The sequence below is a fragment of the Aristolochia californica genome, unplaced genomic scaffold (genome assembly GCF_029961685.1).
Source record: "Aristolochia californica isolate CCGP_79_NKW_82.1479 unplaced genomic scaffold, dmAriCali1.0.hap1 SCAF_11, whole genome shotgun sequence".
Classification (NCBI taxonomy): Eukaryota; Viridiplantae; Streptophyta; class Magnoliopsida; order Piperales; family Aristolochiaceae; genus Aristolochia; species Aristolochia californica.
The window spans coordinates 2,397,470-2,424,831 of NW_027181782.1; the positions used below are offsets into that span (position 1 = coordinate 2,397,470).

Below are 27,362 nucleotides of genomic sequence, written 5' to 3' on the forward strand. Positions count from 1 at the left end.
AGTCATTTTACAAAGTTTTGTAAATTACATACGTCATTGGTGGTAAACTATGTTTTCTAAAAGGGAGGACAATTTTGTCATTTCAAGGGGACGAGATTTCCCAAGCTCTCGGATTTTCACGTGACTTTAGCTCAAAATAGCAAGATGCCACGTTTCATCTGAGCCCTTTTTCAAAATTCCTCCTTGGAAGCCGTTATTAGAAAAGCTAACCAACGGTACATAACATGCATTTACCTTTTTACCCTTCTATTATGAAATGACGGTCATGCCCTCAAATTAAATTTAGATGGCAATATAATTATAAGTTCGATTTTGAAGAAATCAAGTGATATATTTTATATAAAAATTAAATTTAGATGGCAATATATTAAAATGCCATTAATTTAAAATTAATATTTTTATTTAAAATATGGTGAAATAATATATAATCTATGATTACTCATTTAATTACCAATAATTAAGAAATAAATTAATCAGCAAAAAAAGAATACCCTATAGTATATCAAATGTGCCCATGAGGTTAAAATCGTAATTTAAAATAAAATAGATCATGGGCATCCTCGTCATTTCCACTTGTACTAAGAAAAAGTCCGCGAATGAGCACATGGCGGCTCGTAGCTCTTTTAACTTTTCCTTCACTTATTAAATGCAATTTTTTAATATATTTTTTTTCGCTTTTGGCATCAAAAGTCAACTCAATTATCTCATCAATGACTAATCAAAGAGAAGGTGGGCCCATTCAGTGATTGGGTGATTGGACCTCGTCTCGCTGTTAGGTGGGTTAGTCTTAATTGTGATTGGTTTATGGGGTTGACCTGTTTGTTAATAGTTATAATTAAAATATTATTAAAATAAATATTTGATAAATTATTTTGGTTTAATTATTCCATTGCTATAATTACTTAAACCAATGGTTTTAAATTTTGTGACAATATATTATTAATTAATAATACATAAAAATATATTATGTTATTGATAAATATTTATTTATTTATTATATTAATTTTTTATTATTGTATTAAATTAGTGGGTTTTAAAGTTAAAACATATCTTATGTTATTTAAAAATTATTTATTTATTTATTATATTCACTTATGTTATTTTTTATTTGTTTATTTTTAATAATTTATTCTAGTTGTACATAATTATTGTATTAATTTATAATAAACTATAATCATTACGTAATATAATATAGTTTTTCATTAATTAGGATATTAATATATTCTAATACTATACATTAAATCTCTTATAGGCCCTGTTAGTGCGTAGCGTAAGTGAAATGTATTAACTAATATTAATTTAATTTTCTAAAAGTCAGATATATCAAAATATTTTATTTAATAAATAATCTATATGCAGTTTACACCACATTTTCCATTGTGCATACTAACACAAACAAGTACTTTACACTGTACTTTACATTATGCACACTAACACAAACAAGTATTTTACACTAAACTTTTCATTGCACACACTAACACAAACAAATACTTTACATTCCCTCTCACTTTCCCTAGGGAAAGTACTTTACATTGTAATCTACTTTCCCTTCGCACTTACAATGTGCACTAACCCCCCTGTGAGAGAAAGTGTTTAAGAATAATCTCATGTTCATTTAGAATTAAAAAAAATCGTATGTTTATTACATAGAATAACTTTGACTAGTCAAGTTGGGATAGACCTTGTCCCATCTCTAACAGATAGATCCCTCGACAAGTTATTAAAAAGTTGATTTTGCTGCTTTATGGTATTTGCACACATATCGCTTGTAAAATTTTATAATATATAAAAAACATATTTACCCAATAAATTTCTCCACCTCTTCCAATAAGGAAAAATGTTATTTTTGCAAAGATTTATTTTATAGCATGTGATTGTTAACTCTTCTTAAAATAACCTTTATTTTGTTAACAATTCAAAAAAAATGAGGAAAAGCACCGATATGAATTGTAGAGAAGAAATTCCAAATTAATTCTTAAAAAGTTATATGAAGAGGGCAACTATCCTAGTTTGTTGCCTTTGTAGTTGAAGAATGTCATGACCCTCTTCCTGATTTGACTCCAATCAAAGATAAAAGGGGGAAGGAAGGGGGCACCCCCTTCCATTCTATAGACAAGAATGTTAAATTCTACAAAGATAAATCTAGACTATGGTGAAGACATTTATCCAATGTAGTGGTTAATTTTTACTTTAAATACAAACAAATAAGCATTTAAATAAAAAATCAATCAAAACCACAAATATACAAGGATTTATAATGGTTCATAATCCAAATTTAAGTTGTTACGTCCACTCTCAAGGTATTTGCTGTCAGAGTGGTTCTGTCCACTCTTGTAGGCGGTAGCTTTTCACACCTAACAGGTCAGCCTTTTGGGTGTATTGGCTAGGCGTTTGACATGGTATTAGAGCTAGACACGCCACGTCCCGCATTCGAATCCCATGAGAGGCGGCTCCAGAATGAGTGGGGTAGGTGTCAGAGTGGTTCTGTCCACTCTTGTAGGCGGTAGCTTTCCGCGCCTAACAGGTCGGCCTTTTGGGTGTATTGGCTAAGCGTTTAACGTTTGCATCTCATAGTTAAATCCACTATGAATCAATGAAACCATATTTACAATAAATGATTTTAAGGGTCAAAAGTACAACAATTGTTCACACTTGAGACTTACAACTACTACTATGCATATTTGCCCATAGAGAGATTTAGATCTTTCCAATAAGCTCACACAAGCTAATCGATTGAAATTACAACGCAATAAGTACTTGCTTTGCAGACACAACTCAGATATTCTTGTATAATAGGTTGATATTACAATACATGGATCAAAATTAAATAAACCCAATTCTAGTGATTCTACCAATGTAACAAAAATCAATCTTAATATGATTTGGGCAAGAGTAGGATTGAAAATTATTAGGCATAAATTAATTAATCCAAGCAACGATAATGTGAAGATTTAAAAATCAGTGGCTCTAAAATTCTTAGCTTCAATGAGATATTCCAATTACACTTCCTTTATGCAAGCTTGGGGAGCACAAATTAGTTCAAATCAAGTGGGAGAGCATGAGGATGCACAAATTCACCATAGCATTTCATTTGCTTATTGTTTGGGGTGAAAATAATTTAAGTAGAAGTTCGACAAGTGTTAAAAAAACTACCATTTTACTTAGAAAAAAGATACTTTGTCAATTAGTTAAAATTGATTAAAATGATACATAAAGTTATAAAAATATGTAAAATGTTCATTTTGAGCTGCTCATTATAATGGTAGGTCACTTACAAATTTTAGAAACCTACAAAACATGGATCGAAGGTCGTAGGTTGGAGATTTTGATTTTTTCTTCCGCCTATAGTCTACTGCTTATAGCTTGCTTTTGGGTGTGGCTTAACTCAACTATTCACCTCTAGGATGTGTAGTCAATTGCTTCTATTCTTCTTGTTGTGTATGCAATCAACTCATAAAGTTTGATTGCTTGAAAATTTCAAAGAGCTCTCTATTTATGTGGCAATTCACTATCGGTGAAATACAGTTGGTTTCCAATTTTTTCTTCTTTCTGGGTAGTCAACATATGAGAAAATTCAAAAATCATTTATTTCTTGTAGTTGATTTTTTAAAAAAAAAATTCTAGTTTTTATAGTGACTAATTGGTATGTGGTTGACTTCTTTGCCTATCTTAAATATTTTACTAATTCTACAAAAAAATTAAATTTGCATGCCCAATTTACTTTCCTTGGTTTTTTATTATCAATTTTTATAGTTTCAAAACTCCCAACATTTGGAAGGGAATCGGCCATCGATTGAGATGGGATGTAAGAAATGAAACAATAGATTAAATATTTAAAAATAGAATGAAAAATATAATGGCATGCTAATAGTTGACACTTCCCCTCACTTCTAAGCTTACATAAACAAACTAGGAGCTTATGAACTAGACAATGTCAATGAAGTACAAAATAAGTGGGTCACAAACTAGGTCCAACCATGTCGAAGTATTCTGAAATGAGTAAAGGTAGAACGTTGTTTCTCAGATAATAATTGTAAATAATAAAGAATATTAACTACGTATTATTTCACCAACCTTAAAGACTGATCGATACCAATATTTATTAACCTTTAAACCTCATGGTTTAGAGCACAATAATCAACATTAACAACAGTTATAAGATGTTGATACATTGAAAACAATGTTTAGTTCTAAATTGAGACCCTCAAACCACAAACCTACAAGCAATAAATCCACCTGCCACCTACTTGAGCAATTTAAAAAAATTAGAATTCAATTATTGGTTGAATGAGAGGGAGTCTCAATTGGGTTAGCCACCAACCAATACCTGCCTAGAAAAGTGAACTTCCATGAGTGGATAACCTCACATTTGATTTCACACACTTACGTAGCTCGCGGTCTACTTTCCTCCTGGAAAAGGCTCGCGAATCCGAAGCCCGCAACTATCACAAGTGACTTGAGAGTTGAGACCACGAAGAATATTGCGTCGTGGTCACCATCAGGGTTATTATGGTAATTTCACCATAGTAATGATTGGCACGTACTTCTTAGACCAGAACTGGTCACCAAGTGTCGGGGCTTTATATTACAGCCGCTCGATCATGACCTTTAATTTAATCGTGTGGCTATGAAGTTGTTGGGTCCACTTACGTGGATTCTTTTTGTTTTTCTTAATTGGTAGAATATCACTTTACCTCGTTCGGGGATTGAAATTGTAACTCGTGATGGTTTCCATGTTGGGCTATTACAACGAGAAGCGTGTAAGTAGCTTCCTGATTAGTCAAAGGCACAAAATGGACTGCGTCTAGTATTCGTCTCACTCAATAAAGTTGAGGCCCAGAAGTAGAAATATGAGCTTCGACAACCGCATCTTGTCACAGACGTCCATTTGGATTTTGGCGCTACAAAGACCGGTCCGGTCCGGTCGAATTTGGTTCGGAGCCAATTGGCTGAACCCATGCATTTGGATTTTGGCGCTACAAAGACCGGTCCATTTGAATTTTTATGAGATCAATTTTTAACTTAAATAAATAAGCTTGGGCGGTCTTACTAGGGGTAGTTTCGTAGTTATGGCTCAAAATGGGGGAATTCGTTTCATTTTACATATTTCGAATCTCCTTGGTTTTCGTCCTCAATCGCGTACGCACCACCCTCTTTTGGAGTCGAAGAGCAAGAGAAAAGCCTCTCCGGCTTTCTCTCGTCTGCTCGAATACGCAAATCGAGCGAAGGAATCTATAAAGTCCGCCGCAAATTCTTGAGCTCGAATTGCTACTGCATCGCGAGATTTCTGCTCTTCGAAGGTTTGTTCTGCAAATATGCTTTCGATCCTTTTTTTTTTTTTTTCCCTTTTTTTCTTTTTGGAAGCTTGAGAGCTGATATAATTCCGATTCTTCGCGGTTTTTTTTTTAATTCTTTAATGGATTGTCTTCTGCTCAAGCTTTTTTTGTTTGAAAATCGTGTTTGTTTGCCTTACTGAGGTGCGTTAATCTATCTTTCATAGGTTGGGGGGTGTTGTATCTTTTATTCTTCTGCGATTTCCTTTTTTGTTCCGGTTTTTCATTTTTTTACGTTAATTTGGTTTAGTTTTGTGCTGCAGTTTGATCTTCGAGTTCGTGAAATGTGGATTTTGTGCAGCTTCCCTCTTTCTTGGAATGGATTGAATGTGTGACTTCCATTTAGTCCTCTTTGTAACTACTGTATTGTTTTAACCGTATTGGTCGGAGTTTTTTATTTATGATTGTTTATTCGCGGGGACGAAGTGAGTAAGTTGACATCTTGGTTATGCTTTCTGCATTTTCGTGTGCTTAAGAATATTTTTCCCTCATAATATCAGCATCAAGAATGTGTAGCTCATATATTTCCCTCATAAATCATGCATTGTTTTTGTACTGCCTTTTGTCTTGTGCTAAAAAAGACAGGTACTCCTGTAAACTCTGTGGCATAAAGTTGGTCATATATAATTAGCTGTCGTCTCTATGGCTTTTGAAACGTGAAACAAAAGCAGATGTTTTCTTGGAGCTGCTATCGAGCAACTCCATCGTTTTGATTCCCAAGATACCTAAAATTCAGAGTCTTTGAGAAAGCAATTGGGTGACACATTTTTCTGCTCTTTCAATTCATAGCATTGCGAATAATTTGTGCAAATATACAAGTTCAAAGTAGCTTTCCATGCATATTTAATACTAATATGCTAACTGGCAGGATTATTCAAGAATTGCTATGTTGACTCAATTCTGTATAAGTTTCTATTCATGATATTGCCTGCTATATGAGTGTTTGCAGTAAAAGAGAAAAAATCGTTTGATTTATGAAATACCTCTTTGAAATTTTTTGGAGTAGGAGTCCGGTCGCAAGGTCTGAATAGTAGGTATGAATCATAGTTTTTTTTTGTTCAAAGTATTGTCAGATCCACCCAGCGGAAGCTCAGCTATATGAGTGTTTGCATACTGCATATTGTTATAGATATTTTGTTTTGTGTCATCAACTCTTGGAAGTTCTTGCCCCTCCTCTAGTCTTGCAATCAAACAAAGCGCCAAACTCTTGGAAGTTCTTGATTGTGGAGGGGAATCACATGAATGTCTAACTAGCTAACAGCTCTATTGAGCTTGGCCCTACTTTAGTTGGAATACCTTAATTTGAACAGAAGCAGAAAGTATAAGACGCTCTCTCTTATCTAAGTCACCTTCATTCTTTATCAGGCCAGAAGGAAGAAACGGACAGAATTGTCTCATGGTAGTGAGCTTAAAGTAGATACTAGTTTGGATGGTAACTAACTTGAGTTCAAGCTTGTTGTAGACATTTACTGTATAAGACCACAAAAATGTGTATTTTTACTTAACACAAGACTTTCCATTTGTTTTGATAACCTCCCTATGTTCTGGTAGGGAACTCATAAGCTGACCAATTGGCTATAGAGGGTGTTTCCTGTCCTCTATTAGTGGTTGGAACTTCTCTCCATTTTAAGCTTTAGGCTTTGGCCCTGTATTATTTTTCTAACTTCATGCTTCCAGCTGAAGATTATATTGTACCATATTATTCTTTTTTAACAAAGCTTTTTACCTCTCTACAAAAAAACTTACATAGCCACAAGACTGTATACCATGGAGAAGTCTCAGCTTGACAACCACTATAAGTGCTAAAGATCTTTTAAACTATGCAATAGGCTGGATATGGATTTAGCTGAATGTGGGCGATGAATTAAATATGCTTTTGGTTAATGGACTAGCTGACTATGGGTAACAAATTAGTTTATAGGACTCATAGGATGATGCTCTGTGCTCATATTTTTACCCTTGAAAGATATGCCCTATGTTTCTTGATATTTCTCAAGTTGAATGGTGATAATGAAGTTTTGCGGTTGCTCATGTTTCTTGATATCTCTCAAGTTGAATGGTGATTAATGAACTTTTGCGGTTTTCCTGCCCTTCCCCCTTTTGGGGAAAGCTCTTCTGTCTTTCTTGATGATAACTTCAGAAGCTATTATGATGAGTGATTTCACTTCATGGCTTTATAGAATGGAAACAAAGCTTCAATCTCAAAGATTTCCTAGTTGTCAAGAGACTTGAAAACATAGAGGAGAATGGGTGGGTGCTGTTCTTCCAGAAGAAGGGCTGAATTGAATGAGTCACCTGTATACTATTATGTATGTAATTTCTACTCTTCTTTGATTTTGGTTATTGTTGTTCATTATTACAATCTTGCATGATTAATCTGTTACCATTCCCATCTCAGCTTCAGTTTTTTTTTCTTGCACAAATGGAATTAATATATCATAGTACAATAAGAAGAGATCTAATTTCTGCTGGTCTCTGAGAGTGGAAAGGTCTCTACAATCACTAGAGCGGATTGGTAAGACTTCAGACTTGAGCTAATTCATTCGAGATATTATTGGCAGGATGAGGAGTGTGCTGTCAGGGTATATGGAAAGACCTACTAACATCCAAATTATACATGCTTTAACCTCCAAGGAGGAACGCTTTGGTTTGACAACCAGTTGATATCTAAAGCTGAATCTCCTTCAATGATTACTGATTCTAGTAAGTTAGTGCCCTGCTTTCTGCCTCAAGTGAATCAATATGATCAGCTGGACCTGAGAAGGCTAGCATTACATGTACATCACAATCCCTTATGAGTCCTACTCCTGCTGCCCCTTGGCTCCCTAACGAAATCTAGTTTCAGCCAGCGTGTGGGAAGGGGTCCCCAGGCTACACCTTGGGATGGAGCAGCATCTTCGCAGTCTACCACTGGGACTTTTTTTTATTAAAGAATGGTGGTAGCTTTATTCCATTACTAATAAAAATGCATACTAATTACAACTGAGAGGAGGCTTGCCCTGAAATTTACAAGGGGAGGTGGGCATAACAGCAATGTGCTGGTGGGCAACTCCCTCTTTAGCTAAGGATTTAGCTAGACTAATTGGCTGAACAAGGCGCTGGATTCTGTTCCACGTGCCAAGAGGTTGAACTGTCAAAGATTTAAAAAAACAAAAACTCCTTGGTGTGGAAGGGACTTTATGCTTGCCCAGCTTATGACATTGGCAGAATCCCATTCAAATACGAAGGGGCCAGCAGTAGATTGCCTCAACAAACAGATACCATGGAGCAAAGCTTTTGCTTCAGCTTTATTTGAGTCACATGTACCCAAGGGCCTGGAGGAGAGGAAATGAATAGGATCTCATAGTCTCTAACACTGCCACTGAAACCTGCTGTGTGAGGATTCCCAAAGGAATAACCATTGACATTGATCTTCAACCACCCAGGAAAGGGAAGAGAGGGGGAGGGGATCTGTAGAGAGATGAACCTCTAGGGAGATGTAAGGTGCAGTAGTTGTTTTTGGCATTCACCACTTACGTCCAAAGTGAAGATTTATCTGTGGTGCATCTCCATATCCATTTGGCTTGAGATGCCTGGTTGATTATCTTGAGCCTCTTGATACCCAAACCTCCATTTATTTTTCCTTTGACAAACTGTCATTGAATTAACTATAGGATCCTTTGAACTTATCCAATGCTCTGCACCATAGGAAATTTCTCTACAAAACATCCAACTCTGGAATGATACTTTCCGGGGACAGAATTAGAGAATGAAAGTAGTACTCAAGTCCCACCAGAGAGGACTTAATTGGGATGACCCAGCAGGAAGGGCAAGTAGCTTACTCTTCCAAGTAGCAAGCCTCCTGTTGAGTATTCTAAGGTTGGTGTCGAACGGTGTTTGGTTAGCCTTCTTTTAAATCAAGGGTGCCAGAGTAAGCAGTGGGCAAGTACAACACTTCACAGTCAAGAACCTTGGAAGTGACCTGGTCCTCTATCATATTGATGGCAAAAATGTTGAGCTTTTAGCTGAAAAGTAAAAGCTTGTTAGAACTGTTTCTTTGAATGCTTATGGGTTAAAAATAGTCCCAAATACAAATTCTGACCCTTACCCGGAAGGATGAGAACAAGAACTCATGCACATAGTGGATAAGTTTTTTAAGGTGTTCCTTGCACAAAACTTCATTTGAAGGTGCTAGCAGGCTTTGGAGATAGCCTAAGAGATCATAGAGGCTCTGCTCCTATATTCTGGGCCCCTTGCTTTATGTGACTTAATAGAAGCTGAAGCTAAAGCACTTCTCAATGTAGTAAGGTTATTTACACAAGACTTCTCAGGCCCCATTAATATAGAAGGGAACTCAGGAAATATAATCAGTTGGAGATCCAAGAAATCCATTCCACCATGGAGGCTAAGCTATGTACTTGATGAGAACTGAGACCTCTTCTCCTCTTGGAATGTTAGAACGGAAGCATGTGCTTTCCTCAGCTAATGGTCTTTCAGATCTTTTAGCCACATAGGGTCTCTTCCAGGAGCATCTTGTCTTTTGGAACTCCTTCACTTTTGACATTTCTTCCATATTTAAACAAATGATCATATTTAGCTTTCTTTTAAGGTCAGGCAGAATTGCTTTCTGTCTATCATAAGTTATCTTTGAAGATTATTTTAGTTATTAGCATGTCCTAATTTGATTGTGGTTTTAATCTAGTCATCACATTTGTGGTCAGAATTAGGTTTGCTGAGCTATGGAGGGCTTGAAATTGTTAGTGGGGATAGTCACACATTCATAAGTATGGAGAAATATTTTATGGTTATTAGATGAGAAACAACCTCCTAACTTCGGCTAGTCATTTTGGAATGGACCTGGAGCTAGATTTAACATAAATGTTCAAACCAAGCTAACTATTTATGCTTGCATATTTTATTTGATGAAGTGATATGTTTATTGATTTCATATTTATGTGTACAGACTACCTATTCATATATATTATTAAAGAATAGTAATTTTGATAAAGTTTCCTTTGTGTAGCGTCAACGGAATTTTGAAAAGCGCAACTCTTTACCCACGACTCGTGGTGCAACCTTTGCTAGCTCAGCTGCGCTCTTGGTCGATGCAAATTTGGAGACATCAATTCCTGACACATACCGTCCTCAACCTGCACCATTGCCCTATGATGCGGATTTAAGACCCCAGCATCAAGCCATGATCGGTAGATTAGAAAATGCTATGGATAAGGATGCTCAGTCTGCCAGAGAAACCCTTAGTGGTTGTAGTCTTGAAAGCTTGCTTGCATCTGAAGATCTAAAGGAGTCAGATCCTAAAAGCAAAACAGCTTGTCCTCCTGGTACTCCAAAGACCTTAGAGCTTGAACCTTCTAAAGAAAATGAATCAATTATTCCAGCTACAAATGATGAAGATGTATGTCCTACTTGCCTTGAAGGTACCCATCTTCCCTGCGCTGAAGGCTTCCTCTTTTTCTCTACCACTTCTAAGGTTTATCTTGTCCTCCTTGTGCATTAATTTAAAGCATGCAAGCTTCTTGGACTGGTTCAATTATAGTCACTCCTGCATTATGTCTGGGCTTAAAACGTCTTCTTAGTGGTATATGTGATTTCTACTCGAGAGAGTGGTAAAAGCTGACAAATGAGACTGTTGGTGATGCACTTCTGTTTATGTGTTCTGTGATATATCTCTTCTGGTCTCCCTTGCATCCTTTAATATTGATTTTCATGTCTGTACTCGGTGATTATTTTCTTATGAACATGTTCAACTTGTCTATGGTTACTGCTGTTTACAGTTCATGCAGATCAAGTTGTTGGGATTAGCTAAACTAGTGTCTTCCATGCAGATTATGATGAAGAGAACCCAAGAATTCTCACAAAATGTGAACATCATTTTCATCTGGCTTGCATTCTTGAATGGAGGGAGAGAAGTGATACCTGCCCCATATGTGATCGGGTCTGACTCAACTAGTGTTGCTTGTAGTAAATGCCTCTTTGTGATTATGTTTTCTTCCATTTAATTTAATCATATCGCCATCAGTTCAAAAAAAAAAAAAAAAAAAAAAGCTCTTGATATTTTTTGCTTTTGAAAAATCTCTCTTATTATTTATACTGTGTCTAGGTTTATAGCATAGTATTTTTTTCTTGAACCGGCAAAATTTTATTAAAGAGATAAAGGATTAAGCATACAAACAGGGTTCCTGCCCTCTTGGACCAGAATGGTATTCGAACAGGGTTTGACTTGTCTGGCCTGTATTTTCCATTTGGTTCTTATTTAAATGCTTTACGTGCCAGAGTTACTGTCATGATTTCCAATTGACTAAAAATAATTCTTCTCGATTTGGTGCAGGAAATGGTAATCGACCAGAACTTTGACAGATAGCTGGGGATGCGTCTTGAAGGGAGATGATCCTTCCACACATTACCTGGGTTCTTTGATTTATAGACAAAGTAAATAGATGATAAGAATCAAATCCTCCATGTATTTTCTCCAAATTTGATTAACGAGGCCAAACAGTTTTCCCTGAAAGATAACAAGAAACAGATCAAACCCCAAGTCTTTTCTTCCAATATATATATATATATGATAAGCCCTGATTCTCCGTTGTTCTGGGGTTTGAATCGCGTGAAACTTTGTTGTTTTGTACAGACGTTTTTCCGGTGGAAGGGTTATGCTCTCATCTGTGCTTTTCCAAATTTCAGTCTGTAAAAATGTGTATGATTCTTTTGAAGGAGCCTTTGATTGGTGTATGAAAAGTGACAGAATGGATCAATAAGAATATATCTACTTGAGTCCCTTTTCTGTTTCCTGAGTATTCTATTTAGGAGCTCTGGAGCGAAGTCTCCTACACAAATAAATAAAAAAATCAAAAGAAAGCTTATAAGATGTTTCTTGATCTCGAATATTCATTTGTTTTTTATATTCAGGTTAAAGACTAAAACCAGGGGCATCGCTCTCTCCTTGTCTGAGTAAAGGGAAGGAAAAGTGACACAGGAAAAAAGCAGAAGAAATTGAAACACCAAAGTGAGCACCGTTTATCAGGTATGAACCATTAAAATGTCGACGCCCATTGCTTTCATTTCACAACCCTGAAGTCTTATTTTAGTTGGCGTCGGTGGCCATTGTTGAGTCAAAACATTTGTAGTTTGGTGAGGAAGCATTTTGGACCCCTGCGATTGCGAAGACTTGGACCCTTCTAATCTTTTTATAAAAGAAGTCATAACTTTGGAATCAAAATCTTTTCAGTCGTCGTGGTGATGGTTGGATGTGTTGACTCATGTGGGAAATAAATGTCGAGTTTTAAAATTGTTTTAATCAGTTCTTAACATAGGTAAGGGTGGGCACAAGTTAGGTTAAGCGGGGAACTTGACTTGGTCCAGTTTTGGTGATGTAATTCTCCACCACCATGTTGGGTTTGGTGGGGAGAAAACAGATTATAGAAGATTATATGAAAAATGTAACTAATTCGTTTTTTTGCTTCGGTCATTGTAGGGAGTTTTAGGGTTAGTTTGGAATTCGATGGAACAGAAAAGAAAATGAGAATTTGAATGTTATTATTTCTAAAAATAGTTAGTGAAAAGGAGAATTTAATCATTATCTTATTTTTATTAACTATTTTTGGGAATAATAATAGTTAAATTTATATTTTATTTTATTTTATTTCTTTTTCTAGGGGTTCCAAACAAACCCTTAAGGTCTATGTATATGGTGTAATTGATATGCAAGGATTGTTACTAAAAATTGTTTAGGTTATTGAACCTGACCTAAAAGTTTCCCCTCATATAGATTTACAATAACAAACTAAGTTATTAGACTTAGACCCACAATGGGATTTTCAGTAGTCAACTAGACAATCCTTCCTAATCCCGTATAGGGATTTTCTACTTGGCCGTTCAGTCACGCATTTTAATAAGTTTTTTCTTTTTTTCTATCTGACCTAATTGGGGGCGGTCTAACCGGCTGACCATTCTTTGGTTGGACAAATAACTCTACTTTGATCGATCCAATAGACTTTGTTTTACAAACAGTGTTGGAGTTTTTTTTTTCATTCCAATAATTTAAGTATTTGTTATCATCAAAATTATAATAATAAGAATTTAAGACAAACATTATCCTCACGAGAAAAATATATTTTATTTTTTTAAAATTAAAATTATATGACGTCATTTAAGGTTAATAGACGGTTAAAATCTGATTGACCCATATTCAACTGGTAGGTCGACACGTTTGTCAAGGCACCTGGGAAGTCACCAACCACTAAGCATGCGTACCCCACGTGACTACTGGAAGCCAAAAAGAGCCGCCCGTGGCCTAACGCCAAATTACGTAAATACCCCATATTTAAAACTAATTATAATTGTGAGTGCGTGTTAATTTTAATTTTCATCATTAGGGAGAAGATAGGCCGCCGCCTGGGCCCGTTACTAGCTCCTGACACGTAATCTGCTTTAAAGTGCTTGCACGGCGATTTTGTGCTCCCACCAGCAGACTACGACGACCCCACCAACCGTCAACCGAGGTAATTCTGTAAAATGTCAAACTTCACTTTTTCAGTTTGTTATCCGAGGTCCCTGGTTCTCTCCCCTCTCGCTGCTTCCGTCGGCAAAAGGCTGAGCATGGCCGAGAAGTCACTTGTTCTTGTTTCTCTATCGTGGTCTTTCTCGGCGCTTCTCTGCATTTTATTTGTGATTGATCTTGTGTTGAGCTCGGATGTGGAATTGAACACGGCAAATGGTGGTTTTAGGAGCGATGATAGAAGGGTGGAGCTCGGATTGGACTTGCGGAGGAAGGGATTTGAAGAGGAGAAGAAATTGGTTGGAATGTCGGTTGTAATCTCGGGGAATTCGACCATTTTGAGCGTGAATGGGACTTTCAAGCTGGGATTCTTCAGCGCCGATGGCGGCTCGCATTGGTATCTCGGAATCTGGTACGCGTCCATTCCTATTCCTGCTTACGTTTGGGTGGCGAACCGTGAGAGCCCGGTGAAGACGAGCTTGGCTTCTGCGGCGGTGAGGTTGACGGCTGATGGCCGGTTGTCGATAACGGATTCAGCTGGACTTTCGGTTTGGAGTGCAGGGAACGGCCGAAGAGCGACGTCGGTGAGGCTTCTGGACACGGGCAATCTGGTTTTGTTGAACGCTAGGGGGAGGGTGGTGTGGCAGAGCTTCGACTTCCCGGCGGACACGTGGTTGCCGGAAATGAGGATCACGAGAATGCATCATATCACTTGCTGGAGGAGCCCGTCGGATCCTTCGCCGGGAAATTACTCGCTCCGGCTAAAAGCCCCGCTGTTTGGGGAGTTCGAGCTTGTTTATTCCGACGCGGTTCCGTACTGGTCGACCGGGAACTGGACCGGCCAGTCGTTCGTCGCCGTGCCGGAGATGACGGTCCCCTACATCTACTCCTTCCACTTCAAAAATCCCTTCACACCCTCTGCCTACTTCACTTACTCCGCCGGCCGTATTCTGACGCGCTTCACCGTCGATCATGTGGGCGTTTTCCGTCAGTTTGTATGGTCCCGACAGACGGAAAGCTGGGAGATGTTCTGGGCGCGGCCAGATTCCGACTGCCGAGTCTACAACCTCTGCGGGGCCTTCGGCTTCTGTGGGCCTACCCGGAGCCTCACGCCCTGCGACTGTCCCCCGGGGTTTTCTCCCGTCGACGTTGTCGCTTGGCGGAGCGGCGACTACTCAGCCGGCTGCCACCGAGAGGGTGATGATAACTGTGGCACGAAAGACGGTTTTGAAGACGTGGGCATCGTCACATTCAACGGTGCTTCTAGCTTGTCGTTCTCCGGCACAAGCCGGAGCTTCTGCGAGGAGGCCTGCTTGAAGAACTGCTCGTGTGTGGGCGTATCCCACAGCCGAACCAGCGGCGCCTGCCGGAATTTCTATGGTCAGATCTTCAACTTACGAAATCTGACCACCGACAGCGCCGACGATCCCGAGAGCGCGATTCTCTACCTCAGAGTCGGAGAAAACCGGAAATCCGATGACGAGAAACGACATCAAAAAGCCATTTTGGTGGCCTGTGTAGTGGCTTCATCGGTTACATTCGTACTGGCGTTTCTGGCATTGGCGGTGTTGAGACGGCGGATAGGGAAGGGTCAGAAGGAGAGGAAAGAGGAAGAAGAAGGCATCTTCTCCGCAATGCAGCTCAGAGTGTTCTCCTACAAGGAACTCCACGGCGCGACTCGTGGATTCTCGGAAAAACTCGGCCACGGCGGCTTCGGCACCGTCTTCCTCGGTGAGCTCCCCGGCGGTACCCGCTTGGCGGTGAAACGGTTGGAACGACCGGGCGGCGCTGGCGAGCGGGAGTTCCGGGCGGAGGTCTGCACCATCGGCAGCGTCCAGCACGTCAACCTCGTCCGCCTCCGTGGCTTCTGCTGTGAGCGGGCCTACCGCCTCCTCGTTTACGATTACATGCCGAACGGCCCATTAAGCGCCTTTATTGGCCCATCGGATCGCTTCCTTAGTTGGGAAGCCCGGTTCCGAGTAGCGGTCGGTACGGCCCGTGGCATTGCCTACCTTCACGAAGAGTGCAGAAACTGCATCATACACTGCGACATAAAGCCCGAGAACATCCTACTAGACTCCGATTACGGACCCAAAGTATCCGATTTTGGGCTAGCGAGACTCATGGGCCGGGACTTCAGTCGGGTGGTAGCGACTATGAGGGGTACATGGGGCTACGTTGCCCCGGAGTGGATCTCCGGCGTGGCGATCACGGCGAAAGCCGACGTATACAGCTACGGGATGACGCTTTTGGAGCTGATCGGCGGTAGGAGAAACGTCGAGGGAGGGCCGGACGGCAGCCCAGCTGGGGAAAAGTGGTTCTTCCCGCCATGGGCAGCAAAGGAGATGATCGAGGGAAGGATCGAGGGCGTGGTGGATCACCGGTTAGGGAACGAGTACGACCGGGCTGAGGCAGAACGGGCCGGGCTAGTAGCAATTTGGTGTATACAAGACGATGATGTAGCCCGGCCCACGATGGGAAGCGTGGTAAAGATGCTGGAGGGAACAGTCGAGGTCACGGTCCCACCGGCTCCACAGCTACTGCAAGCGTTAGTGGCGGCAGAGTCGTTCGTGGACCCCGGCGTTGGGTCAAAGTCGTCGTCGCAGGGTTCGTTGTCGTCTGAAGCTGGATCCGTCGGATCACGAGCTCGGAGAAATGCGTCTGATTCAATTTCCTGATCTCGAAGTGGGCTCACGGATTGTACCGTGGGACCCACGGGTCAGGATACTCGCCCCATTTTCTGCAATCGAGAGTACAAAAAGAAGGCCGACAAAATGATAATGGAGGACATGTGGGCAATTTGATCTTAAAGTTGTCACTAGACTCATGAGATTCCCAGTACTTAGATTGAATTAATTGAGAAATTTTAGGTTGGAGTAGGTTGATCTTAACTGGTGCATGCTAGGGCTGTTGTCATTTATCTGTTTGGAATACTGAGAACGGCGGATGAAGCAACGTTGGTGAGGCTTCTGGAGACGGCCGGGAAGCAGGTTCTAGTGAACGCTAGGGGGAGGACGGCGTGGCGGAGATTCGACTTCCAGGCGGATACCTGAGTGCCGGATAAGCAGATCACTTGCTGGAGGACCCATCGGATCCCTTCCCGGGAAATTACTCCCTCCGGCTGAAAGCCCCTCTGGTCTGGGAAATCAAGCTGGTTTACTCGGGCGGTTGTAAACTAGACCAGTGTGTCGATTCGTCGGACAATACTCTTTGCGACGGAAGGCGATGCCACGGGCTGATACGACGTCTACGCGAAATCGAGATGGGCCGATGCAGAAGATTAATGGGCCGCTGGGCTTGTATAAGAAACCTTTTATTGGAAAATCACTTTCAATGGGTCAGTGATGATTAAGGTGTCTTAGTGGCTCTATACAAAGGGTAAGAAAGCCTTTTTTGTCTTTAACAAAGGCATAGTAAGTTCTTCCCCCTTTCTTTATCCTTGGTTCTTTTTCTCTTTTGTCCTTTGTTCTTCCTAAGTTCCTTTTCTCCATACCATATGATCTTATTCCAATATTTTCAGCCTATGGAGAAGTCATATGATGAAGCTTCTTTGGCAGATCCTCCCATGGCTCAAAGCAAGAGAATGTTTGCTCTCATTTGTATTCTTTAGGCTACATATTTGTCTTTTCCCATATTCTTTTGGAAATATTTAGGAGGATAATGTTTATGATTCATCATTTATATATTGATTTGTAACGTAAAGTATTTTAGTTATTAAAATAATATGATCGAATAATTAATAACAAAAACAAAATGATAGTTTTAAATACTTTTTAAGTTTCAAAAAAAATGTTGAAAATATAACTAAAATAAGAAAACATAGTGCTAAAATTTAAAATAAATTTAAATTAAATATTAGTGTGATTATTTTGAATAAAAAAATATTTTAAATAACATAAAAAATATGTTAGTTATTTTTAATAACTATTTAAAATACTCAATAATTATGTTAAATATATAAGCAATGTATATTAGTGAATTGAATTGGGTTCAATGGAACCATATCTCACTAAGGGCATGTTAGTGCACTGTGTAAGTAAAAGTGAATTCACTTTTACAAGGAAGTGGCCCCAAAAGCGGAGATTTGGTAAATGCATGGATAGATTATGACAGACTACTCATGTGTGCAATGTATGTGTCTCGTATTCCAATTTTCAACCGGTTAGTCCTCTTTTATCCTTTTTATCAATATTTTATACATTAAAAATATTTTTTATTACGTTGAATAATATTATTAGAGATTAGTCAAGTCACCAAATTATGTGTCAAGTGAGCTCATTTTCCCCATTTTTTATATAGAGATTTTTAGGTCATCCATTTATGTAAAGATAACTAAAAATTCTCTAGTGTCAAACTGCCTTTCTTTTCTAATTCCACCTCAGGCAGAAGATGGATTTTCCAAATATAAACACCAGTTTTCCAAACATATGTGCTCTTCAATTTGTTTTCCTTTGATGCCAACTAGAAGGCTAATAAAGTATTCATTCCTTTGATGGTTAATATTATATTTACTTACTAGTTTAGGAGTGAAATTTTAGATATTATAAAATAATAATTCGATTAAGTATTATTAAAGTGAGTATTTTTTATATAATTAATTAATTAATTAATCTTAACTTAATTTTTATATTAATTATTAATTTATCTCAAGTTAATCTATATTTTAGTTTGTTAAAAAAAAGTCAATTAAAAGTTTTAAAAGTTAAATCTATCAAAATATTTTATTAATAAAAAATTTCTTTGCACTTTCTATTGAGTACACTAACACAAAAAATATTTTACACTACACTTTCTATAACATACACTAATACAAAAAAGTAACTCACTTTCAGTTTCAATAGTACTTTCAAAGTGCACTAAGGGGGGGTTAGTCCACAATGAAGTAGAATGAAATTCCCTTACATTACCTAGTTCATAAAAAAATAGTGTTAGTGTAGAAAGACTTGAATTGAAGTGAGATTACACCATTTCGTTCACTCAGGCAAAAACGAGGAAAAGTTAATTCCTACCTATTTTGCAAATCATCCACTTTCCACGTGCGACGCGTGTTGCGTCTTCCCCTCTCCCCCCGCCATCCTTCAACCAATTATTTTTTTCTCCTCCCTCTTCCCCCACCCCCGTCGACCTTCTTCCCTCTCGGCCTCTCTCTCATCTCCCTCTCAACCTCTGTCGCAGAGCACGGGAGGCCGAACCTTTGTCGCAGAGCCTCTCGGCCTCCCAACTTCTCTTCTCTCTCGGCCTCCCTCTCTTCCCCCCCTATCGGCCTTCCTCCCTCCTCTCGGCCTACCTCTCCTTTCCCTCTCGACCTCCGTCGCAGAGCTCGGCCTCCCGGCTTCTCTTCTCTCTCGGCCTCCCTCTTTTCACCCTCTCGGCGTACCGTCGCAGTGTCGCCATTGCCCGTCGTCGTCGCCGTTGCCGCAAGCCCGTCGCTAAGGAAGACAATGTTTAATTTTTCCTAAGTAAGGAAAAATTAAACCATCGTCATAGTTTAATTATCCAATTAATTAAACCATTAGTTTTTTATTTTTTGTTAATATATTATTAATTAATAATATGTAAAATATATATTATGTCGTTGATAAATTAAAATATTTATTTATTTATTATTTATTTTTGTATTTTGTATTAAAATAGTGAGTTTTAATGTTAAACTATATCTTATGTTATTATAAAATAATTTATTTATTTATTATATTCACTTATGTTATTTTTAAATTTTTATTTATTTTAAATAATTTATTCTAGTCACCTGTAATTATTGTTTTAATTTATAATAAATTATAATCATTAAGTAATATAATATAATTTTTTATTAAATAAGCTATTAATATATTCTAATACTACAAGTTAAATCACTTATAAGTGTAGTAACTACGTTTATTTTGGTTAATTATATGTTTAGGTATATGTTCTATTTAAGTATATTCTAAAAGGTTACTCATTCTCTTATTTATATTATACTTTTCATTTGGGGGCACTAACACTAGAATCTGTTTTCCAGCCACTTGAACTCGTCTACACTAACACCCAAACATAAGTTGAAGTTGAATCAATTCTTCACTTCAATTCAAGTTCATTGTGGATTAACCCTCCCTAAAAGGGGAAAAGGAAAAGTAAAGTGAATGAACTAGTAAAAGTGAAATGGAAAGTAAATCACTTTTTCGTGTTAGTGTACTTATGTAAAGTGCACCAGAAATCATTCTTGTGTTAGTGCCTAAAATGAAAAATGTAGTGGAAACAAAAGAATGAGTTACTTTTTTTAATATACCTAAACAAATAATAAACCTAAACAAACATGTTTACTTTTTTAATAAGTAATTTAATATAATATTAAAATGTATTAACATAATATTTAATTAATTAGGGTATTTTGATTAATAAATTAAGATTGATTGTAGTTTAAATTAAACAATAATTATGAATGAAAATAAATTATTAATTTATAATTATAAAATATAGAATATTCAAGTAAAATTGTTTACTTTTATAATGTCTAGATACTTGATCAAATTATTACCTAAAAAATATCTTAATTATCACTCTTAAATCAATAATTTAATATAGTATTAACAGTAATAAATATAATAAATAAAAAATATGACATTTTATTAATTACCTAAGATAGATTTTAGTTTAGTATAAATTAATAATATAATTACAAAGTAAAATAAAATTATTATTTTAATTAATTATAACAAATAAAAAAATAAAAAGACTTTGACAGAGGGTATTTAGGTTAATACTTTTAAGCCGTGATAAAATAATTTATTCAAAAAAATGTTTAATAATGAACTAAAAGGGGGAAGAAGGTTTGGACAGCGAGAAGGGGTAAGAACGAGAGGAGTTGAGACACTGAGAGGAGGTAGTACGGTGAGATGACGAGTGAGAAAATAGGGAGACGAGGGTTGGGAAGTAGAGAGGATGGAGGGAAAGTTGAGAGAGAGGACTAGTGAGCGTCGAGTGAAAGTGAATAAAATGAGTTTAGGGTCGGAATTTACTTTCACTTATTTTACACCAGATTTCACTTTCACTTTCCCTCTCGGTGCACTAATAGGACATGAGGTGAAGTGACTCAAGGTGGAGCCTATAATTCTCTTAAAGTTATCAATTCCATAATAGAGATAACTAATGATTGAATTAGAGATAGAATCAAATTATAGAATTATAATCACTTACAATAATCTCTGTATAATTCTATAAATAGTTTACGCCTAATCAATAATAATTACGACAATATTATTCTTTATTCCTATATTGTACGACCATTTCTATTTTTCTCTTATATAAATATAGAATGGACATATCACCTTGGTCAAGTTAATTTTTCTGCAACTTGAGATTGAACATTATTTATTTTATGTTGAAATGAAAAGGATCAATTTAAATCAATTGGATTAACAACTTAAAGTTTTTACTAATCGAGGCATTTTTGCACTTAACCTTGTCTTTATATACATTTTTCTGGTTGTTGGTAAAGAAAACCTGCTTCGTTTCGTCTTTTAATAAGATATTTGTATAAATACAGATAATAGTCATCTCCTTCCCCAGCTCGATGAGACAAACGATCTATGCTCGTTGAAAAGAAGGCAAGAGGAGCAAATACAGAGGCTCTGTCAGAAATAAACTCTACAAGCTAGACTGCAAAGTTCAATCTCCAGCATTATCCACCATTTTTCAGCGTCGTCCTGAGACGTTCCCATTTACGGCTCCAACGTCCTCCCACGACGAGCTCACGACGGCCCTATGACTACCGTCGTCTCTGGTGACCCATCTCAGTTAATGGCACAGTAGAGATTTTCTTTTTTCAGTCGTTGAGCCTCAGAGATCCCGTGCAACGTTCTCTCTTCCGCCGACGTTCCCTCTCCCGCCCGACGATCCCTCTTCCGGTTCCGTCATCGTCCCCGACAGCGGCGTTGTAGATTGATGTTGGTTGTTGGGAAAGAAAGATATTTGTATAAAAACAGATAATAGTCATCTCTTGCCCCAGCTCGATGAGACAAACGATCTGATCGTTGAAATGATGGCAAGAGGAGCAGATACAGAGGCATGGATGACCTCTGTGAGAAAGAAACTCTACAAACAAGACTGCAAAGTTCAATCTCCAATTTTACCCACCATTTATAGGGTCCCTAAAACAATCAAAAGAAGTAATCGACATCCATACCTCCCTTATATCTAAAGTTGCTCTCGTTAACTAGTCTTCTTGCCTTCTCCTTCTCGTATTCGTTTTCTTCCGTCTTTCTTTTGTTGTTTTTTTCTTCTGGATTATACCCTAAAACACAAGAGTAAGGCCATGCTACCACCTATTACGCGCATTGACCATCACGGTGGAAACTCCGATTCTCGCCCTGACTCACAAAAACGGATTAGAAAACTAAAGGTTGAATCTTCTCGGTCTCATCATTAATATCATTTTTAAATATCATGAGAAAAACATCACCTTGGTGGGTGAAAGGGCCCCTCATCATTGATATCTCTTTTAGAGATCATGACAACAACAATAACTTGGTGGGTGAAGAGGGCTCCACCTCCCTTTTCTCTTATATAAATGTAGAATGGTCAAGTTAATTTTTCTGCAAATTGAGCATTTTTCCACTTAACCTTGTTTTTGTATACATTATTGTGGTAGTTGGGAAAACCTGCTTAGTTTTGTCTTTTAATAAGAGATTTGTATAAAAACAGATATAGTCATCTCCTTCCCCAACTCGATGTGACAAACGATCTATGAGCGCTGAAAGGATGGTAAGAGGAGCAGATACAGAGGCATGGATGACCTCTGTGAAAAATAAACTCGGCAAGCTAGACAACAAAGTTGAATCTCCAACTTTACCCACCATTTACAGGGTCCCTGAAACTATCAGAAGAAGTAATCGACAAGCCTACGAACCAGAGATAGTCTCAATTGGACCTTACCACCGGAGGAAGAAGAGACTGCAGGGGATGGAGAAGCACAAGTGGCAGTATCTTCATGAATTCCTTTCTCGGAACAGGTATGTCTGCCTGGAGTATTTCCTAGATGAAGTTAAGAAACTGGAAGAAGATGCTCGGAATTTCTATTCGGAACATATTCCCATGAGGAGCTGCAAGTTTGCAGAAATGATGGTGCTTGATGGGTGCTTTTTAATCGAATTGTTTCTGAAACTCAAAGAGAAGAAGTATAATACGGATCCAATCTACCGCATCGATTGGGTCATTCGTTGTGTTGCCAGAGATGTTCTCCTTGCTGAGAATCAGCTCCCGTTCGTCGTCCTTCGTCGCATTTACAGCTTCAGCTCGTACTCATCATCATCACCATCACCATCACCATCTTCTTCTTCTTTAGAGACACTAGCAATGAACTTCTTCTGTAAATTTGATAATTTCATTGATTGCTACGGCCGTTTGGAGGAGACGGGGAGAACCCATCATCTGCTTCATCTAGTCCACTCGAATCTCCTCCCACCACCACCACTACCTTCTCCGTGTTCGGATGCATCCCAGGATTCAGTTTCTTTGACCAATTCTCCGTTGAAGAAAATTTTCGTAGCCAAGTCCTCTTGCTCCTTCATTCCAATCTGCAACAAACAGGAAGCAGCCACAAACGCACTAGTCCCCTCACATAGGCAATCCTTTTCTTTGACAAATCTATTGCAGAAAGTTTCCTATGTCATCAAGGATATGAAACAAATAACCTCCTACCTGCTGCTCCCAATATGTAACAAACCCAAAAATGTCGCGTCAAATTCCTTGAAAATGGTCCCCACGGTAAAAAGACTCCACGAAGCCGGCATTAAATTCAAGAAAAAACAAGGGGCAAGCTCTATCGACATTAAATTCAGCAAAGGGAAGATGGAGATTCCCTATTTGTTCGTTGATGATCACATCGATACCCTGTTTCGAAACCTTATCGCGTTTGAACAAATTTATCCTGAAAATGAGACAAACTTCACGGCCTACGTAGCCTTCATGGATTATCTAGTGAACACATCAGAGGATGTCGAGGTGCTGCACAAGGAGGGGATTCTCGCGCATGGGCTGGGGAGCAATCAGGAAGTTGCAGAGCTCTTCAACCTGATGTGTAGGGGAGTGTTCGTCTCATTTCATAGTGGCTGGTTTTCTCAGGTGACGAAAGACGTAATTGGGTATTACAGCACTAATTGGCATCAATGGAAGGCTACGTTGTTCCGCGATTATTTTGGAAGCCCTTGGTCGTGGATATCATTTTTAGCAGCAACTGGGTTGCTTGTGCTTACCCTCCTTCAAACCATATACTCTATGAAATCGTAGTCTATATCTCCTCTTGAATCCAATTTGATCATTGAATAAAAATAAAATGCATCGTATACTGTTTTTCGTTCTTGAATAGAAAGAAAAGAGTTGAAGAGAAGTCTCACAGAACCAGAATTAATATGGTGGAATTTCACATGAGTCTCACAGAAAGTTTCAATGTAAAGGTGTTATAGTTAGATAAGCCCTCTATTTATGTTGAGTTATTTAATTATACTAGACTTATCTTTAAGTGTTAGAGTTTGGGACAAGGGTAATTTAATTGTAATTGGACTCTATTACTTTTATTTATTATAAATAGGGGTTCATGTACTTAAATTATATTAAGTCAATGAAGTTTTTCTCTTTTCCAAAAATTCAACAAGGTATCAGAGCAAGTTTTGTGAGTTGACTTAGTCAACCCACAAAGATAATATGATAATTTTCTGATATATTATCTCTAGCAGTTTAGGTTTATGTCTATCTTTTTTTTCTCTTTTTAGTCTATATACCCGTAGTTTGTTTTACATTTTTACCTTTATACTGAGCTTTTCGTATTGCATAATATATAATTAAGGAAATATATTCGAGTCTACTTTCCAACACAAAACGAATTTTGGCAATCGAAGTTTTCTACAAAGAAAAATCAATATTTAAAGCAGCAAAGGTCGGATTACAAGAGAGGTTTGAGTAGCAGCAGAAAGCTTCAACTTTTGAGCTGACTTATGTAATCAAGAACGAGACCTTTCAGGGAGAATTATAAATTCAAAGAAAGATATGTAAGTTTATTTTCTTAATTATTCAACCAATTCTTGATCTGAATTTTCTAGATGGAGATATCGATCTTGGAAGAGTCAATGGTCGCTGGACAAAGAAGAAAGAGTACTTAGTTCGGCCATATTAAAGATTCCAAAATCTATTAGATTCTTTTTAGAAGTATATTTTTGGACATAAATTATACATGTGTGAAAGGTATTGAAGTCTAGTTTTATAAGGAAGAAAAAATTATGTCAATCTGATCTATATTTAAGGAGATATTCACATTGGAATCAGCAAGCGTCTTAATACAGAATAAAATCTAGTAAAGATATCTAAACTCTTATTCATATTACATAATTGTATTTCATTATTATTTTTAAAATAATTTAACATTTTTTTTTGTCAATAACTAAGATTTATTTAAACCTAATTATTAACTTTGATGGAATCAACCACCTCTTCGTAAATTACAAATTTGGTGGATCATATTTGATATCTCAAAGTATCATATATCACTTTTACTTTCTATCATATACGTGACTATCGTTTTTTGGTAAATGAGAATGAAATCGTTTTTACTTTCACTTTCTAACGGTACCTTAGGTGAGGTGACTCGAGGTGAAGCCTATAATTCTCTCAAAGTTGTCAACTCCATTATCCAATTTTCTCAAAGAACCGATGATATCATCGAAGAACACTGAATCTGCAGAAAAAGAACACCGCGTTTTCTCACGTACGGGAGACCCTCTTTGTCGATGATAGCTAAGTGACATGGATTGAAAAGAACGAAAACATAAATGTAGGAAATTTTCTGGGTACGCGACTGAGCTTCGAAAACGAGATTTTAAAGAAATGATCTGCTCTTCTTCACGATATCGCCTTGTCCGTTGTCGAAAGAGACTGGAACAGGAAACCCTCGCTACTTGTGCAGAACTCAGAATCACGAAGCAGGATATTATCGTTTCGTCTTCTCACTTGTGCATCGCTGGAGTTCTTCTGAGCTATGAATATGGTCTGTACCAGGTTGGTGGTTGATTGTGATCGAATGATATTTGATCTTTGACGAAGGGTTGAATGAGATAGTTTGGTAAATATAAATTACTGATAAACAATTAATTCGTTAACATGACAAATTTCCGATTATGATCTGTTCTTCTTCTTCTTCTTCTTTTTCTTACTCTTCATTTACGACCATAATTCAATCTTCTAACATTGGCAACAGCCCATTTATTTGTCGGTTCATGGCCTTCTCTTCCTTCAAAATCCTTTCTAGAGTTTCTTCTTCCACAAAAGACGAACTCATGATCCATGAAGTTGGATTGGGCATAAAAAAACTTGATGTTGGGAGGACAATGGTCATTCCATCGAGTAGGGGTGGCATCGAATCGAGCCGATCCCGAACTTATCTATGTTCGAGTCGGACTTAATTTAAATATTTTAAACTTGAGCTCGAGCCAAGCCCAATTATTTTAATCGAGTTCGAGCTCCAACCTAGTTCGAGCCCAATTATTTTAACCAAGTTCGAACTCCAACTTACATTTAAAATTTTACGTAAAATATATATCAAATAAATTATATATAAAATTATGCATATATATTTTACATAAAATTGGGCATAACCTCTACTTAAAATTGGGTATAACCTCTATATATTAACCCTGTATAAAATTATTCATAAAAGTTACATAATTATGCATAAACTATATTCAATAATCATGCACAAAACACTCCTTTAAAAAACAACACTAGTTTTGTCCATTTGTACTCAATCAAATCATTTTGATTCAATGACCGAAAAACCAAATCGTTGAAACAAAAAAAAAAGTTTAAGAAAAATGATTTTGGATGACTTAATCACATGCCCATTTTTTGTTTTTTCTTCGGATCATGTTATGATAGCATTTATAATAAAAAAATTCGCACATGCAAGTTCACATACTATGCTAGTGTGGGACGGGGTGTGGGGAGGGCGACGATGTCAAATAACTCTGATTAATCATAAGAACTAAAGATTAAATGTTGTACCTTCCCTTTATAATTATTGTTGTGTAATTAATCCTATTTTTTATTACATGTATTAATTTTGGATTTTTATCACCATAAACTTTGTAGTCGCGTTTGATGGATCGATAATCGATAATAGATAGATAATAAATTAAGTAAATAATAATATTTATTGGCAAACGCTCCCATATATTACATGGATTCAAAAAAAAAAAAAGATATTGTAATAGTATCTAATTTGAAATTACAATTACTTTTATCATGGAAAATATAGAAATAATTTTATATTCTTGAGTTAAATAATTTGTTTCAAGTAAAAAAATATTGGTGATTTAAAAATGGTTTAAGATTAATCATGAGATGGTCTTGGGATAAATTCAATGTTGCGAATTGTGATGAGGTGTGAACCATTCATTTCCAAGAGAAGGAGATAAAAGGACATTCTTGTGTCTTGTTTGCTTTCTTCTTCGAAAATCACGGCAGCATGACGTTGGTTTTTTCACGTTGGTCTCGATCGCTTCTCTCTTGCA

At 37.4% G+C, this 27,362-nt stretch overlaps 3 protein-coding genes across 5 annotated transcripts; all 3 read left to right on the forward strand.

Moving 5' to 3' along the window:
* Positions 1–5,152: 5,152 nt before the first annotated feature.
* On the forward strand, positions 5,153–12,087 carry LOC137944459 (probable E3 ubiquitin-protein ligase RHB1A). Of its 3 annotated transcripts, XM_068790146.1 has the most exons (6): positions 5,153–5,300; positions 7,514–7,642; positions 10,336–10,651; positions 10,748–10,800; positions 11,156–11,265; positions 11,659–12,087. In XM_068790146.1, exons 2-6 carry the CDS (start codon positions 7,580–7,582, stop codon positions 11,666–11,668), a joined length of 552 nt encoding a protein of 183 aa, XP_068646247.1. In that variant the 5' UTR covers positions 5,153–5,300; positions 7,514–7,579; the 3' UTR covers positions 11,669–12,087. The 3 variants fall into 3 exon arrangements, with proteins under 3 accessions (XP_068646247.1, XP_068646245.1, XP_068646246.1); XM_068790144.1 differs by having other exon boundaries at positions 10,336–10,800; XM_068790145.1 differs by lacking the exon at positions 10,748–10,800 and having other exon boundaries at positions 10,336–10,747.
* Positions 12,088–13,885: 1,798 nt separating this feature from the next.
* Positions 13,886–17,385, forward strand: LOC137944380 (G-type lectin S-receptor-like serine/threonine-protein kinase SD2-2). The gene has a single exon (XM_068790049.1). The coding sequence runs from the start codon at positions 13,926–13,928 to the stop codon at positions 16,500–16,502; it is 2,577 nt and encodes an 858-aa protein (XP_068646150.1). The 5' UTR covers positions 13,886–13,925; the 3' UTR covers positions 16,503–17,385.
* A 5,146-nt stretch (positions 17,386–22,531) lies between these two features.
* On the forward strand, positions 22,532–24,137 carry LOC137944598 (UPF0481 protein At3g47200-like). Its single transcript, XM_068790287.1, has one exon. The coding sequence runs from the start codon at positions 22,549–22,551 to the stop codon at positions 24,088–24,090; it is 1,542 nt and encodes a 513-aa protein (XP_068646388.1). The 5' UTR covers positions 22,532–22,548; the 3' UTR covers positions 24,091–24,137.
* The last annotated feature ends 3,225 nt before the right edge of the window (positions 24,138–27,362 follow it).

Coding starts and splice junctions, on each gene's coding strand:
- LOC137944459 (XM_068790144.1), top strand. CDS start 7,580: ATGGGTGGGTGCTGTTCTTCCAGAAGAAGGGCTGAATTGAATGAGTCA. Junction 7,643..10,335: donor AGTCACCTGTATACTATTAT/GTATGTAATTTC, acceptor TCCTTTGTGTAG/CGTCAACGGAATTTTGAAAA. Junction 10,801..11,155: donor TTTTCTCTACCACTTCTAAG/GTTTATCTTGTC, acceptor TCTTCCATGCAG/ATTATGATGAAGAGAACCCA.
- LOC137944380 (XM_068790049.1), top strand. CDS start 13,926: ATGGCCGAGAAGTCACTTGTTCTTGTTTCTCTATCGTGGTCTTTCTCG.
- LOC137944598 (XM_068790287.1), top strand. CDS start 22,549: ATGAGCGCTGAAAGGATGGTAAGAGGAGCAGATACAGAGGCATGGATG.